The sequence below is a fragment of the Salvelinus fontinalis genome, chromosome 28 (assembly GCF_029448725.1).
Source record: "Salvelinus fontinalis isolate EN_2023a chromosome 28, ASM2944872v1, whole genome shotgun sequence".
NCBI classification, from domain to species: domain Eukaryota; kingdom Metazoa; phylum Chordata; class Actinopteri; order Salmoniformes; family Salmonidae; genus Salvelinus; species Salvelinus fontinalis.
In genome coordinates, this window is record NC_074692.1 from 47578055 (window position 1) to 47596042 (window position 17988).

General features: G+C 41.0%; 1 protein-coding gene across 1 annotated transcript in view; it reads left to right on the forward strand.

Moving 5' to 3' along the window:
* The window catches only part of dapk1 (death-associated protein kinase 1), a gene marked incomplete at its 5' end in the record, with an annotated part of 153854 nt that overhangs the window by 52641 nt on the left and 83225 nt on the right, over positions 1-17988 (forward strand). The window contains 2 exon segments of the mRNA XM_055887875.1: positions 2713-2790; positions 5000-5216. Of these exon segments, the coding sequence (XP_055743850.1) occupies positions 2713-2790; positions 5000-5216 (295 nt within the window).

Consider the following 17988-nt stretch of genomic DNA (forward strand, 5'->3'; position numbering starts at 1 on the left):
TCTCTCTCTCTCTCTCTCTCTCTCTCTCTCTCTCTCTCTCTCTCTCTCTCTCTCTTCTATCACTCTCTCTCTCTCTCTCTCTTCTATCACTCTCTCTCTCTCTCTCTCTTCTATCACTCTCTCTCTCTCTCTCCTATCACTCTCTCGCTCTCTCTCTCTCTCTGTCTCTCTCTCTCTCTCTCTCTCTCTCTCTCTCTCTCTCTCTCTCTCTCTCTTCTATCTCTCTCTCTCTTCTATCACTCTCTCTCTTCTCTCTCTCTCTTCTCTCTCTCTCTCTCTCTCTCTTCTATCACTCTCTCTCTTCTATCACTCTCTCTCTTCTATCACTCTCTCTCTCTCTCTCTTCTATCACTCTCTCTCTCTCTCTCCTATCACTCTCTCGCTCTCTCTCTCTGTCTCTCTCTCTCTCTTCTATCACTCTCTCTCTCTCTCTCTCTCTCTCTCCTCTCTCTCTCTCTCTCTCCCTCCTCTCTCTCTCCTCTCTCTCTTCTATCACTCTCTCTTCTATCACTCTCTCTCTCTCTCTCTCTCTCTCTCTCTCTCTCTCTCTCTCTCTCTCTCTCTCTTCTATCACTCTCTCTCTCTCTCTCTCTTCTATCACTCTCTCTCTCTCTCTCTCTCTCTCTCTCTCTCTCTCTCTCTCTCTCTCTCTCTCTCTTCTCTCTCTCTCTCTCTCTTCTATCACTCTCTCGCTCTCTCTCTCTTCTATCACTCTCTCGCTCTCTCTCTCTCTCTCTTCTATCACTCTCTCGCTCTCTCTCTCACTCCAGTCAAAAGTTTGGACACACCTACTCATTAAAGGGTTGTCATTTATTTTTGCTATTTTCTAGAATAATAGTGAAGGTATCAAAACTATGAAATAACACATATGCAGTCATGTAGTAACTCTTGAAATATATATATATATATATGATCGGCTCTATTTACTCTGATTGAAAAATGCTATTTAGCGTCAAAGTAGACATCACGCAAAACTACAAATCCCAGCATGCTCCTGCACATCATCTCTAGCTGACACCTGTACTAACAGGTATTGTGGCAATTTCAAACTTACACAAGACAGTTCACAGAATTGATATATTTTTTAAACGTAGCCAATTTATTCATGACATTAGATAGTTAATCCAGAAATTCCTACCTTTGCCTCGATCCGACAGTCTGTCACAAGACAGTTCACAGAATTGTCAATCAAAAAAATAGCAAACTTATTCATTAGTACGTTTAGCTAACATTAGAGAGTTAATCCAGAGATTCTTACTTTTGCCTCAATTCGGTAGTCTCAATTTGTTGTTCTTTAACATAGCTACATTAGCATCATTTTTTTTTTGGGGGGGGGGGTAAATAGAGGTGGATATTTTGATAAAAGTCACCTGATCAGGGAGCGATTTCCATGATTATCAAAACGTCACACCAGGGTAAGCCTCCACGAAGCACAGTCCTTATTTAAAGTGTTTCTAAAGTCCCCAAAGGAAAAAATTAATGGTGAAAAAACAATTAGAACCATTTCTCTGTTTGACCGCTAGGTTTTATGGGTATTATGACACCTCCACGCCTATTTAACTAGGCGAGTCAGTTAAGAACAAAGTCTTATTTACAATGGCGGCCAACTCCAGCCAAACCCGGACGACGCTGGGCCAATTGTGGGCCGCCCTATGGGACTCCCAATCACGGCCGGTGGTGATGCAGGAATCAACCCAGGGACTGTAGTGATGCAGTGCCTTAGACTGCTATATATAAACTATGTGACCAACCGGCTCGATTCGGTCTGATGTAGCTACATTTGAAATGGTGTTTTTTACAGAGACTCAGAGCTACAACATGGTTTCTCTACACTACAGTTGAGGAACAATGGGAAAGTCATTCTGCTCTGAATGTTGATCAACTTGTAAGCCCCCTTTTCAGAAAATGACCCTTGTTTTGGTACCTAGTGGAGAGCTCTTCTTTGTTTACACACCATTCAGCATCGTTCACACCCTCTTAAGCCTTAGCCCCATCCATCTCTTTAAGGGTTCACATGTGAGGCCATGTGAATCTAAGATGTCAAGTCTAAAGGCTGGTTTATACTACGGGGTGTGTTCCTAAATGTAATCCCTACTATACAGTTGCATCTATACAGTTACGTCCCTACTGTACAGCATCGTGTGTGTGTTTTTCTCACTCTTTCTCTCTCCCCCTTTCTCTCTCTCCCCCCTTCTCTCTCTCCCCCTTTCTCTCTCTCCCCTTTCTCTCTCTCCCCTTTCTCTCTCTCTCCTTTCTCTCTCCCCCCTTTCTCTCTCTCCCCTTTCTCTCTCTCCCCCCTTTCTCTCTCTCCCCCCTTTCTCTCTCTCCCCCCTTTCTCTCTCCCCCCTTTCTCTCTCCTCCCCTTTCTCTCTCCCTCTTCTCTCCCCTTACTCTCTCCCCTTACTCTCTCCCCTTACTCTCTCCCCTTTCTCTCTCTCTCTGTCCCTCCCTCTCTCTCCCCTTTCTCTCTCCCCCCTCCCTCTCTCTCCCCTTTCTCTCTCCCCCCTCCTTCTCTCTCCCCCCTTTCTCTCTCTCCCCCCTTTCTCTCTCCTCCCCTTTCTCTCTCCCTCTTCTCTCCCCTTACTCTCTCCCCTTACTCTCTCCCCTTTCTCTCTCTCTCTGTCCCTCCCTCTCTCTCCCCTTTCTCTCTCCCCCCTCCCTCTCTCTCCCCTTTCTCTCTCCCCCCTCCCTCTCTCTCTCTCTGTCCCTCAGGATGGTAAAACAGCAGAAGACTTGGCAGTGCAGGAGCAGCAGGAGCATGTTGCTGTGTTGCTGGGTAAACTGAAGAAGGTACTACCACACATCTCTGTGGTCCTCCACAATACATTGAACCTTTAAATCATTTGTTTTATTTAACTAGGCAAGTCAGTTAATAAGAACAAATTCTTATTATCAATGACGGCCTAGGAACAGTGGGGTTAACCGCCTTGTTCAGGGGCAGAACGACAGATTTTTACCTTGTCAGCTCGGGGATTTCATCTGGCCCAACACTCTAATCACTTGGCTACCTGCCGCCCCTTTAACCTCAACCAGCATCCCATGCCAGGTCCCGTGCTCGTTTGGTGTTGTGACAATGTGCAGATAGTACAATGTATGAATGACGGGGTAATAAATAAGTTCTATTTCCATTGGTGTTTCTGACCCTCTGGTTGACCTTTTCTTGTGGCAGCAGGTCACACATGTTGCTGCTGTGATTGCACACTGCGTGCGGTATTCCGCCTTCAGAAATGTCAAAATTATATTGGTTTTCAAATTATTTGTGGGTTTGTGTAATTTGAATTGAATCTCTATCTCTGTGCCTTCAGAAAGTATAATGTCAAAAGTGGAATTATGTTTTTAGAAACAGACATGAATTTAAAATAAGTTAAATAGAGATTTTTTTTTGTCACTGGCCTACACACAATACCACATAATGTCAAAGTGGAAAGATTTATTTTTTTAAATGTTTAAACCCCTTTGACTTTTTCCACATTTTGTTGTGTTACAGCTTTAATTTAAAATGTTTTAGATTGATTGTTTTGTCACAATACCCCATTATTTTAAAGTTCACATTTTTACAAAAAAATATGAAATGAAAAGCTGAAATGTCTTCAGTCAGTATTCAACCCCTTTGTTAAGGTCTAAATAAGTTCAGGAGTAAAAATGTGCTTTAACAAGACACATAATAAGTTGCAATAATAGTGTTTAACATCATTTTTGAATGACTCCCTCATTTCTGTTTCCCACACATACAGTTGAAGTCGGAAGTTTACATACACCTTAGCCAAAAACATTTAAACTCAGTTTTTCACAATTCCTGACATTTAATCCGAGTAAAAAATCCCTGTTTTAGGTCAGTTAGGATCACCACTTTATTGTAAGAATGCGAAATGTCAGAATAATAGTAGAGAGAATGATTTATTTCAGCTTTTATTTCTTTCATCACATTCCCAGGGGGTCAGAAGTTGACATACACTCAATTAGTATTTGGTAGCATTGCCTTTAAATTGTTTAACTTCGGTCAAACGTTTCAGGTAGCCTTCCACAAGCTTTCCATAATAATTTGTGAAATAATCTGTCTGTAAACAATTGTTGGAAAAATGACTTGTGTCATGCACAAATGAGATGTCCTAACCGACTTGCCAAAACTATAGTTTGTTAACAAGAAATGTGTGGAGTGGTTGAAAAACGAGTTTTAATGACTCCAACCTGCCTTCAGCTGTACAGTTATTTCGAACACAGATTCAACTACACAGACCAGAGTGGTTTTCCAATGCCTCACAAAGAAGGGCACCTATTGCTAGATGGGTAAAAAAAACATGTTTTTTAAAGCAGACATAGACTAGCATGGTGAAGATATTAATTACACTTTGGATGGTGTATCATTGCACCCAGGATACAGGCGTCCTAACTTAGTTGCCGGAGAGGAAGGAACGTGCTTGTGTATAATTGCTGGTTATTGGTCCATATATTGATGATATGGTACAAAGTGAAAAGTAATGAACCGTTGTTGTATTATTTAGCATCTCTGAACAGGCTTTACATTGTAGAGAAACTCACCTCATCCATTTGACTAGTTAAATGCATCCTTCCTTTCCTCCCCTCCCTCCCTCTCTTTCTTCCCTCCCTTCCTTCCTTCCTTCCTTCCTTCCTTCCTCCCTCCCTCCCTCCCTCCCTCCCTCCCTCCCTCCCTCCCTCCCTCTCTTCCTTCCTTTCTTCCCTCCCTCCCATCTTCCTTCCCTCCCTTCACTCCATCCTCCCTACCTCCCTTCCCTCCCTCCTTCCATTCCTTCCTTCCCATCCTCCCTCTCTTCTTTCCCACCTTCCCTCCCCCATCCTCCTTCCTTCCCATCCTCCCTCCTTCCATTCCTTCCTTCCCTCCCTCCCTCCTTCTCAGCATATGACAGAAGGGAAGTGTCCGCTCATAAAGGTTTCCACCGCTACCTCAGGTCCATAGTAGTATTTCTCTTCACTCAGTAGTTGTTATATGATCTGATTGCTCCCCGTCCCCCCTCTCCAGAACAACCATAAAGGCAGCTACATCCAGGCCCTGCGTCCCACCAGCACCCCCCAGCCCCGGGTCAAGCTGAAGCTGCTGGGTCACTGTGGCAGTGGGAAGAGCTCCCTCCTGGAGAGTCTGAAGTGTGGCATCCTACGGGGCTTCTTCAGGAGGAGACGACCACGAGGCAACAACACCGTACGACACCCCAACTCACCCATGGACGGCAAGGCTGCGGGTAGGCTTCACGCGCACACACACAGGGACACACTGATTGTAATGGCTGACGATGAACCGTAGCCAAGTAGCAACATATCAACATATCATCGAGGATGAGTTATTACCTATCTCCACCCCACCTCCCCAGCTCACCATAGTGGGATCATATAATTAGCATGTTCATGTCTCTGCCAAGGGCTTTGTTTGACAGGAAAACAGTATAGACAGTATGGTAGTATAGTAAACAGTCAGTATAGACAGTATGGTAGTATAGTAAACAGTCAGTATAGACAGTATGGTAGTATAGTAAACAGTCAGTATAGACAGTATGGTAGTATAGTAAACAGTCAGTATAGTGTATAGACAGTATGGTAGTATAGTAAACAGTCAGTATAGACAGTATGGTAGTATAGTAAACAGTCAGTATTGACAGTATGGTAGTATAGTAAACAGTCAGTATAGACAGTATGGTAGTATAGTAAACAGTCAGTATAGACAGTATGGTAGTATAGTAAACAGTCAGTATAGTGTATAGACAGTATGGTAGTATAGTAAACAGTCAGTATAGACAGTATGGTAGTATAGTAAACAGTCAGTATAGACAGTATGGTAGTATAGTAAACAGTCAGTATAGACAGTATGGTAGTATAGTAAACAGTCAGTATAGACAGTATGGTAGTATAGTAAACAGTCAGTATAGACAGTATGGTAGTATAGTAAACAGTCAGTATAGACAGTATGGTAGTATAGTAAACAGTCAGTATAGTGTATAGACAGTTTGGTAGTATAGTAAACAGTCAGTATAGTGTATAGACAGTATGGTAGTATAGTAAACAGTCAGTATAGACAGTATGGTAGTATAGTAAACAGTCAGTATAGACAGTATGGTAGTATAGTAAACAGTCAGTATAATGTATAGACAGTATGGTAGTATAGTAAACAGTCAGTATAGACAGTATGGTAGTATAGTAAACAGTCAGTATAGACAGTATGGTAGTATAGTAAACAGTCAGTATAGACAGTATGGTAGTATAGTAAACAGTCAGTATAGACAGTATGGTAGTATAGTAAACAGTCAGTATAGACAGTATGGTAGTATAGTAAACAGTCAGTATAGACAGTATGGTAGTATAGTAAACAGTCAGTATAGACAGTATGGTAGTATAGTAAACAGTCAGTATTTTTTTATTTATTTTTTATTTATTTTTTATTTAACCTTTATTTAACCAGGTAGGCAAATTGAGAACACGTTCTCATTTACAATTGCGACCTGGCCAAGATAAAGCAAAGCAGTTCGACACATACAACAACACATAGTTACACATGGAGTAAAAACAAACATATAGTCAATAATACAGTGAAAAAAATAAGTCTACAGTATATACAATGTGAGCAAGTGAGGTGAGATAAGGGGGGTGAAGGCAAACAGATATATGTATAAATAAATAAAAATATAAAAAGGCCATGGAGGCGAAGTGAGTACAACACAGCAAGTAAAATAAAAACTAAAAAAAACACTGGAATGGTTGGTTTGCATTGGAAGAAAGTGCAAAGTAGAGACAGAAATAATGGGGTGCAAAGGAGCAAAATAAATTAATAAATAAATACAGTAGGTAAAGAGGTAGTTGTTTGGGCTAAATTGTAGATGGGTTATGTACAGGTGCAGTAATCTATGAGCTGCTCTGACAGCTGGTGCTTAAAGCTAGTGAGGGAGATAGGTGTTTCCAGTTTCAGAGATTTTTGTAGTTCGTTCCAGTCATTGGCAGCAGAGAACTGGAAGGAGAGGCGTCCAAAGGAAGAATTGGTTTTGGGGGTGACTAGAGAGATATACCTGCTGGAGCGCGTGCTACGGGTAGGTGCTGCTATGGTGACCAGCGAGCTGAGATAAGGGGGGACTTTACCTAGCAGGGTCTTGTAGATGACCTGGAACCAATGGGTTTGGCGACGAGTATGAAGCGAGGGCCAGCCAACGAGAGTGTACAGGTCGCAGTGGTGGGTAGTATATGGGGCTTTGGTGACAAAACGGATGGCACTGTGATAGACTGCATCCAATTTATTGAGTAGGGTTTTGGAGGCTATTTTGTAAATGACATCACCGAAGTCGAGGATTGGTAGGATGGTCAGTTTTACAAGGGTATGTTTGGCAGCATGAGTAAAGGATGCTTTGTTGCGGAATAGGAAGCCAATTCTAGATTTGACTTTGGATTGGAGATGTTTGATGTGGGTCTGGAAGGAGAGTTTACAGTCTAACCAGACACCTAGGTATTTGTAGTTGTCCACATATTCTAAGTCAGAGCCGTCCAAAGTAGTGATGTTGGACAGGCGGGCCGGAGCAGGCAGCGATCGGTTGAAGAGCATGCATTTGGTTTTACTTGTATTTAAGAGCAGTTGGAGGCCACGGAAGGAGAGTTGTATGGCATTGAAGCTCGCCTGGAGGGTTGTTAACACAGTGTCAAAAGAAGGGCCAGAAGTATACAGAATAGTGTCGTCTGCGTAGAGGTGGATCAGAGAATCACCAGCAGCAAGAGCGACATCATTGATGTAAACAGAGAAGAGAGTCGGTCCAAGAATTGAACCCTGTGGCACCCCCATAGAGACTGCCAGAGGCCCGGACAACAGACCCTCCGATTTGACACACTGAACTCTATCAGAGAAGTAGTTGGTGAACCAGGCGAGGCAATCATTAGAGAAACCAAGGCTGTCGAGTCTGCCAATGAGGATGTGGTGATTGACAGAGTCAAAAGCCTTGGCCAGGTCAATGAATACGGCTGCACAGTATTGTTTCCTATCGATGGCGGTTACGATATCGTTTATGACCTTGAGCGTGGCTGAGGTGCACCCATGACCAGCTCTGAAACCAGATTGCATAGCGGAGAAGGTGTGGTGTGATTCGAAATGGTCGGTAATCTGTTTGTTGACTTGGCTTTCGAAGACCTTAGAAAGGCAGGGTAGGATAGATATAGGTCTGTAGCAGTTAGGGTCAAGGGTGTCCCCCCCTTTGAAGAGGGGGATAACCGCAGCTGCTTTCCAATCTTTGGGTATCTCAGACGACACGAAAGAGAGGTTGAAGAGGCTAGTAATAGGGGTGGCAACAATTTCAGCAGATAGTTTTAGAAAGAAAGGGTCCAGATTATCTAGCCCGGCTGATTTGTAAGGGTCCAGATTTTGCAGCTCATTAAGAACATCAGCTGACTGTATTTGGGAGAAAGAGAAATGGGGAAGGCTTGGGCGAGTAGCAGAGGGGAGGGCAGTGCTGTTGTCCCGGGTAGGGGTAGCCAGGTGGAAAGCATGGCCAGCCGTAGAAAAATGCTTATTGAAATTCTCAATTATAGTGGATTTGTCGGTGGTGACAGTGTTTCCTATCTTCAGGGCGGTTGGAAGCTGGGAGGAGGTGTTCTTATTCTCCATGGACTTTACGGTGTCCCAGAACTTTTTTGAATTTGTGTTGCAGGAAGCAAATTTCTGCTTGAAAAAGCTAGCCTTGGCTGTTCTAACTGCCTGTGTATATTGGTTTCTGGCTTCCCTGAAAAGTTGCATATCACGGGGGCTGTTCGATGCTAATGCAGAACGCCATAGGATGTTTTTCTGTTGGTTAAGGGCAGTCAGGTCAGGAGAGAACCAAGGGCTATATCTGTTCCTGGTTCTACATTTCTTGAATGGGGCATGCTTATTCAAGATGGTGAGGAAGGCATTTTTAAAAAATGACCAGGCATCCTCTACTGACGGGATGAGATCAATATCCTTCCAGGATACCCCGGCCAGGTCAATTAGGAAGGCCTGCTCGCTGAAGTGTTTCAGGGAGCGTTTGACAGTGATGAGTGGAGGTCGTTTGACCGCTGACCCATTACGGATGCAGGCAATGAGGCAGTGATCGCTGAGATCTTGGTTAAAAACAGCAGAGGTGTATTTGGAGGGCAAGTTTGTTAGGATGATATCTATGAGGGTACCCGTGTTTACGGAATTAGGGTGGTACCTGGTAGGTTCATTAATAATTTGTGTGAGATTGAGGGCATCAAGCTTAGATTGTAGGGTGGCTGGGGTGTTGAGCATGTTCAAATTTAGGTCACCTAGCAGCACGAGCTCTGAAGATAGATGGGGGGCAATCAGTTCACATATAGTGTCCAGAGCACAGCTGGGGGCAGAGGGTGGTCTATAGCAGGCGGCAACGGTGAGAGACTTGTTTTTAGAGAGGTGGATTTTTAAAAGTAGAAGTTCAAATTGTTTGGGAACAGACCTGGATAGTATAACAGAACTCTGCAGGCAGTCTTTGCAGTAGATTGCAACACCGCCCCCTTTGGCCGTTCTATCTTGTCTGAAAATATTGTAATTGGGGATAAAAATGTCTGAATTTTTGGTGGTCTTTCTAAGCCAGGATTCAGACACGGCTAAAACATCCGGGTTGGTAGAGTGTGCTAAAGCAGTGAACAGAACAAACTTAGGGAGGAGGCTCCTAATGTTAACATGCATGAAGCCAAGGCTATTACGGTTACAGAAGTCATCAAAAGAGAGCGCCTGGGGAATAGGAGTGGAGCCAGGTACTGCAGGGCCTGGATTCACCTCTACATCACCAGAGGAACAGAGGAGAAGTAGGATAATGGTACGGCTAAAAGCTATGAGAATTGGTCGCCTAGAGCTACCAGAGCAGAGAGTAAAAGGAAGTTTCTGGGGGCGATAAAATAGTTTAAAGGAATAATGTACAGACAAAGGTATGGTAGGATGTGAATACAGTGGAGGTAAACCTAGGTATTGAGTGATGATGAGAGAGATCTTGTCTCTAGAAACATCATTGAAACCAGGTGATGTCATCGCATATGTGGGTGGTGGAACTGCAGGGTTGGATATGGTATAGAGAGCAGGGCTAGAATCTCTACAGTGAAATAAGCCAATAAACACTAACCAGAACAGCAATGGACAAGGCATATTTACATTAAGGAGAGGCAAGCTTAATCAAGTGATAAATAAGGGTCCAGTGAGTAGAGGTTGGTTGGGGTCGTGGCGATCCAGACAGCTGGCCGGGTATATGGCTATCGGTAGCAGCATAGGATGGAGGTCTGTTTGTAGATACCTCGTGCGATTCCGTCGGTAGGTTCCGTGTAGTGGGGTTTTGTTCAGATAGCAGCCGATAAGACAGCTAACGATTAGCGGGCCTCAGATGAGCGTTCAGGTAACGCCGGGACGGAGGTGCCGGTTGGATAAATCCCTCGGGCAGATAACGTCGGCAGTCAGTCGTGAAGGCCCGGTGGGGTTCCGTATCTGCAGCAGCAACAAAGAAGCGGGTCCGGATGGTGATGGAACTCCTCAGCTGGCTAGCTCCAGCATGATTTGAGTTAGCTCCGGGGTCGACGTAAGCCAATAGTCACACGGTATGCAGCTAGCTAGCTGCGAAATCAAGGTGCACGTGTCCAGAGGCTGCGGTTGGAATCCGGGGAAACTGAGAGAAAAAAAGTCCCGGAATGCTCCGGTCCGAGTCGCGTTGCACAAAAGTGCCGGTAGATTATCGAGCTAGAGGAATAGCTGATGACCGCAAAAACGTGGGCAGCTGAAACACCAACGCTAGCCAGCAAACCGGCTAATTTCGGGGCAGCTACAGATTAGCTTCTGGCTAGCTATCGGAGTAGCTTCTGGATTAGCTTTCAGGCTAGCTTCTGAATTAGCCCCTGGCTATCTTCCACGATGGATTTTCAGATTGAGGTAAATAGTACTTATTGTAATTGGTGAAGCGGGTTGCAGGAAAGCTTTTGCAGGAAAGCTTTTGTAGTTGAGTTCTTGGATAATAAAATAAATAAAAGATATGTGAAGAAAAGGTGTAAATATATATATATACAGGACACGACACGACAACACGGAAAAATACGTCTGAACTGCTAAGCCACCTTGGTTTCATATAGTGTATAGACAGTATGATAGTATAGTAAACAGTCAGTATAATGTATAGACAGTATGGTAGTATAGTAAACAGTCAGTATAGACAGTATGGTAGTATAGTAAACAGTCAGTATAGTGTATAGACAGTATGATAGTATAGTAAACAGTCAGTATAATGTATAGACAGTATGGTAGTATAGTAAACAGTCAGTATAGACAGTATGGTAGTATAGTAAACAGTCAGTTTAGACAGTATGGTAGTATAGTAAACAGTCAGTATAGACAGTATGGTAGTATAGTAAACCGTCAGTATAATGTATAGACAGTATGGTAGTATAGTAAACAGTCAGTACAGACAGTATGGTAGTATAGTAAACAGTCAGTATAGTGTATAGACAGTATGGTAGTATAGTAAACAGTCAGTATAGACAGTATGGTAGTCTAGTAAACAGTCAGTATAGACAGTATGGTAGTCTAGTAAACAGTCAGTATAGACAGTATGGTAGTATAGTAAACAGTCAGTATAGTGTATAGACAGTATGATAGTATAGTAAACAGTCAGTATAATGTATAGACAGTATGGTAGTATAGTAAACAGTCAGTATAGACAGTATGGTAGTATAGTAAACAGTCAGTATAGTGTATAGACAGTATGGTAGTATAGTAAACAGTCAGTATAGACAGTATGGTAGTATAGTAAACAGTCAGTATAGACAGTATGGTAGTATAGTAAACAGTCAGTATAGTGTATAGACAGTATGGTAGTATAGTAAACAGTCAGTACAGTGTATAGACAGTATGGTAGTATAGTAAACAGTCAGTATAGACAGTATGGTAGTATAGTAAACAGTCAGTACAGACAGTATGGTAGTATAGTAAACAGTCAGTATAATGTATAGACAGTATGGTAGTATAGTAAACAGTCAGTATAGACAGTATGGTAGTATAGTAAACAGTCAGTATAGTGTATAGACAGTATGGTAGTATAGTAAACAGTCAGTACAGTGTATAGACAGTATGGTAGTATAGTAAACAGTCAGTATAGACAGTATGGTAGTATAGTAAACAGTCAGTACAGACAGTATGGTAGTATAGTAAACAGTCAGTATAATGTATAGACAGTATGGTAGTATAGTAAACAGTCAGTATAGACAGTATGGTAGTATAGTAAACAGTCAGTATAGACAGTATGGTAGTATAGTAAACAGTCAGTATAGACAGTATGGTAGTATAGTAAAAAGCCAGTATAATGTATAGACAGTATGGTAGTATAGTAAACAGCCAGTATAATGTATAGACAGTATGGTAGTATAGTAAACAGTCAGTATAGACAGTATGGTAGTATAGTAAACAGTCAGTATAGACAGTATGGTAGTATAGTAAACAGTCAGTATAGACAGTATGGTAGTATAGTAAACAGTCAGTATAGACAGTATGGTAGTATAGTAAACAGTCAGTATAGACAGTATGGTAGTATAGTAAACAGTCAGTATAGACAGTATGGTAGTATAGTAAACAGTCAGTATAGACAGTATGGTAGTATAGTAAACAGTCAGTATAATGTTTAGACAGTATGGTAGTATAGTAAACAGTCAGTATAGTGTATAGACAGTATGATAGTATTGTAGAGTGCTTCCCAACCATTTTTGAACCATGATAGAGAATGGCGCCAGAGGGGGCGGCTGCCATTTTATGTGCTCCTAGCCAACTGTGCTATTCCATTTTTCGCATTGTTTGTAACTTATTTTGTACATAATGTTTCTGCTACCGTCTGTTATGACCGAAAGGAGCTTCTGGACATCAAAACAGCAATTTTCTCACCTCAAACTGGACAAAGATTTTTCTTTAATGAGTCCGATGCGAAGGATATACTGCTTCTCCGAGACCAGGCCAAAATCCCCGTCATTCGCGTGAAGAAATACGGAGGAACAGTGGGAGGAGATTGGGGTGCCTTGTGAGAATTTTTCATCAAGTGGGTAACCTGCCTCTACCATCCGTTCTATTGGCCAACGTGCAATCACTGGAGAATAAACTGGATGATCTCCGTTCGAGACTATCCTACCAACGGGACATTAACTGACATCACCTCATACAAGTACTTGGGAGTGTGGCTAGAAGGTAGACTGTCCTTCTCTCAGCACATATCAAAGCTGCAGGCTAAAGTTAAATCTAGACTTGGTTTCCTCTATCGTAATTGCTCCTCTTTCACCCCAGCTGCCAAACTAACCAGAGACATAATTTATAGATCGGCAGGTAAGGGTGCTCTCGAGTGGCTAGATGTTCTTCACCATTTGGCCATCAGATTTGCCACCAACGCTCCTTATAGGACACATCACTGCACTCTATACTCCTCTGTAAACTGGTCATCTCTGTATACACATAGCAAGACCCACTGGTTGATGCTTATTTATAAAACCCTCTTAGGCCTCACTCCCCCCTATCTGAGATATCTACTGCAGCCCTCATCCTCCACATACAACACCCGTTCTGCCAGTCACATTCTGTTAAAGGTCCTCAACACACACATCCCTGGGTCACTCCTCTTTTCAGTTCACTGCAGCTAGCGACTGGAACGAGCTGCAACAAACACTCAAACTGGACAGTTTTATCTCCATCTCTGCTTTGCGTGATGTATTGTTGTCTCTACCTTCTTGCCCTTTGTGCTGTTGTCTGTGTCCAATAATGTTTGTACCATGTTGTGTTGCTACCATGTTGTTGTTACCATGCTGTGTTGTCATGTGTTGCTGCCTTGCTATGTTGTTGTCTAAGGTCTCTCTTTATGTAGTGTTGTCTCTCTTGTTGTGATATGTGTTTGGTCCTATATTTATATTTATTTATTTATTTTAATCCCAGGCCCCATCCCTGCAGGAGACCTTTTGCCCTTTGGTTGGCCGTCACTGTAAATAAGAATTTGCTCCTAACTAACTGATTTACCTAGTTAAATAAAGATTAAATTAAATAAATAAAAAACTGTAATATCTTATGCTTCACCGAGTCGGGGCTGAACGACGACACAAATAATGTTCAGTTGGCAGTGTTTTCTGTGCATTGGCAGGACAGAGTAGCTACGTCCGGTAAGACGAGGGGTGGGGGGTGTGTCTATTTGTCAATAACAGCTGTTGCGTGATGTCTAATATTAAGGAGGTCTCGAGGTATTGCTCGCCTGAGGTAGAATACTCGTTGATTTACTGTAGACCACACTATCTACCAAGAGAGTTCACATCTATATTATTCGTAGACGTCTATTTACCACCACCCAGAAGCGGCGCTCCTAGTGACCGGGGAATTTAATGCAGGCACACTTAAATCAGTTTTACCAAATTTTACCAGCATGTTAAATGTGCAACCAGAGGGAAAGAAACTCTAGACCACCTTTACTCCACACACATACAAAACTCTCCCTCACCCTCCATTTGGCAACTCTGAACAAATGAGAGTTTGTGACTCCAGTCACCCAAGTCACAGTGACTAAAAAACTAAAGCAGGAAGTACCAGTGACACGCTCAATAAAGAAGTGGTCAGATGAAGCAGATGCTAAGCTACAGGACTGTTTTGCAGCACAGACTGGAATAGGTTCCAGGGTTCATCCAATGGCATTGAGGAATACACCACCTCAGTCATCGACTTCATCAATAAGTGCATCGACGACGTCGTCCCCACAGTAACCGTATGTACATATCCCAACCCCTACCTACATGTACAAATTACCTCAACTAGCCTGTACCCCCGCACATTGACTTGTAAGCATTTCACGATAAGGTCGACACTTGTCGTATTCGGCGCATGTGACAAATAAAGTTTGATTTGGTTTATTAGAAACGAACTTGGTTTTCCCTTTTATCTGTGGATTAATTGTTGGAGTAGAGGTCCTTGTGCATTTCAGGTAAAATAACAACCCAATGTTTATATCCCAGGACAAATTAACTAAATTAACATCTAGCTAGCTAAATGGCCATAAATGTTTAATGCTTTTCGACTTGTCCCCAAATTTATAAAGTTGTTTCAGAGTTGGTTTTGATATTTAAACCTGCGTGTCTTGATCAGGTCTGGTTCGGGTGGACAACATCAACATGCGCGTGATGGCGCACAAGGACGCACGTGCGGCCGGTCTGGTCAACATGTTATGTGGATGATGTTAAAAATATTTGTTGGTATGTTGTGATTAATCAGGAGCGTCCAGATGCTGCACTTGATGACTTTATGAAATTGCTTCTTTATAATTATTGATAAACAAGCACCTGTTAAGAAACTGACTGTTAAAACTATTAAGGCTCCATGGATTGATGAGGAATTGAAAAACTGTATGGTTGAAAGAGATGGGGCAAAAGAGTGGCTAATAAGTCTGGCTGCACATCTGACTGGCTGACTTACTGCAAATTGAGAAGTGATGTGACTTGACTCAACAAAAAGAAGAAGAAACTGTATTATGAAACGAATATCAATGATATAAAGAATTATGGAAAAAAAAACGTTGGAATACTTTAAATGAAATTATGGGCAGAAAGACAAATTCAACTCCATCTTTCATCAAATCAGATGGTTTATTCATCACAAAACCCTTTGATGTTGCCAATTATTTTGATTACCTCATTGGCAAAGTGGACAAACTTAGACAGGAAATGCCCACAACGAACAGTGAGCCATCCTACTCATGCAGAAATTAACAAATAATGAAAGAAAAGCTTTGCAAGTTTGAAATCTGTAAAGTTAGTATGGGAGAGGTGTATTTTTTGTTTGTTAACGATCAATAATGAGAAACCTCTTGGCATTGACAACTTAGATGGAAAGCTACTGAGGATGGTAGCTGACTATAGCCACTCCTGTCTGTCATATCTTTAATCTGTGTCTAGAGGAAAGTCTTTGTCCTCCGGAATGGAGAGAAGCCAAAGTCATTCAGTTGAGTATATCTAGACAGTAGCGTAGTTTAGTATATTTAGATAGTATGGTAGTATATTTAGACAGTATGGTAGTATAGTATATTTAGACAGTATGGTAGTATAGTATATCTTGCCCGTGTGGTAGTATAGTGTAGTATATGTAGAAAGTAGTTTAGTATATCTAGACAGTAGTATAGTGCTGTATATCTAAACAGTAGTGTAGTTTATTATATCTAGACAGTAGTATAGTGCTGTATATCTAGATAGTAGTTTAGTATATCTAGACAGCATGATAGTATATTGTAGTATATGTAAAAAGTAGTATAGTGCTGTATATCTAGACAGTAGTGTAGTATATCTAGACAGTAGTTTAGTTTATCTAGACAGTATTTTAGTATATCTAGACAGTAGTGTAGTATATCTAGACAGCAGTTTAGTATATCTAGATGGTAGTTTAGTATATCTAGACAGTAGTGTAGTTTAGTATATCTAGACAGTAGTGTAGTATATCTAGACAGTATGGTTGTGTAGTTTAGTATATCTAGACAGTAGTTTAGTATATCTAGACTGTAGTTTAGTATATCTAGACTGTAGTTTAGTATATCTAGACAGTAGTTTAGTATTTCTAGACAGTAGTTTAGTATATCTAGACAGCAGTTTAGTTTAGTATATCTAGACAGTAGTTTAGTATATCTAGACAGTAGTGTAGTATATCTAGACAGTAGTGTAGTATATCTAGACAGTAGTGTAGTATATCTAGACAGTAGTGTAGTATATCTAGACAGTAGTTTAGTATATCTAGACAGTAGTTTAGTATATCTAGACAGTAGTTTAGTATATCTAGACAGTAGTGTAGTATATATAGACAGTAGTGTAGTATATCTAGACAGTAGTGTAGTATATCTAGACAGTAGTGTAGTATATCTAGACAGTAGTTTAGCATATCTAGACAGTAGTTTAGTATATCTAGACTGTAGTATATCAAGACAGTAGTATATCTAGACAGTAGTTTAGTATTTCTAGACAGTAGTTTAGTATATCTAGACAGCAGTTTAGTTTAGTATATCTAGACAGTAGTTTAGTATATCTAGACAGTAGTGTAGTATATCTAGACAGTAGTGTAGTATATCTAGACAGTAGTGTAGTATATCTAGACAGTAGTGTAGTATATCTAGACAGTAGTTTAGTATATCTAGACAGTAGTTTAGTATATCTAGACAGTAGTTTAGTATATCTAGACAGTAGTGTAGTATATATAGACAGTAGTGTAGTATATCTAGACAGTAGTGTAGTATATCTAGACAGTAGTGTAGTATATCTAGACAGTAGTTTAGCATATCTAGACAGTAGTTTAGTATATCTAGACTGTAGTATATCAAGACAGTAGTATATCTAGACAGTAGTTTAGTATATCTAGACAGCAGTTTAGTATATCTAGACTGTAGGATATCAAGACAGTAGTATAGTGTAGTATATCTAGACAGTAGTATAGTGTAGTATATCTAGACAGTCGTTTAGTATATCTAGACAGCAGTTTAGTTTAGTATATCTAGACAGTAGTTTAGTATATCTAGACAGTAGTGTAGTTTAGTATATCTAGACAGTAGTGTAGTTTAGTATATCTAGACCGTAGTTTAGTATATCTAGACAGTAGTGTAGTATATCTAGACAGTAGTTTAGTATATCTAGACAGTAGTTTAGTATATCTAGACAGTAGTGTAGTATATATAGACAGTAGTGTAGTATATCTAGACAGTAGTGTAGTATATCTAGACAGTAGTGTAGTATATCTAGACAGTAGTTTAGCATATCTAGACAGTAGTTTAGTATATCTAGACTGTAGTATATCAAGACAGTAGTATATCTAGACAGTAGTTTAGTATATCTAGACAGCAGTTTAGTATATCTAGACTGTAGGATATCAAGACAGTAGTATAGTGTAGTATATCTAGACAGTAGTATAGTGTAGTATATCTAGACAGTCGTTTAGTATATCTAGACAGCAGTTTAGTTTAGTATATCTAGACAGTAGTTTAGTATATCTAGACA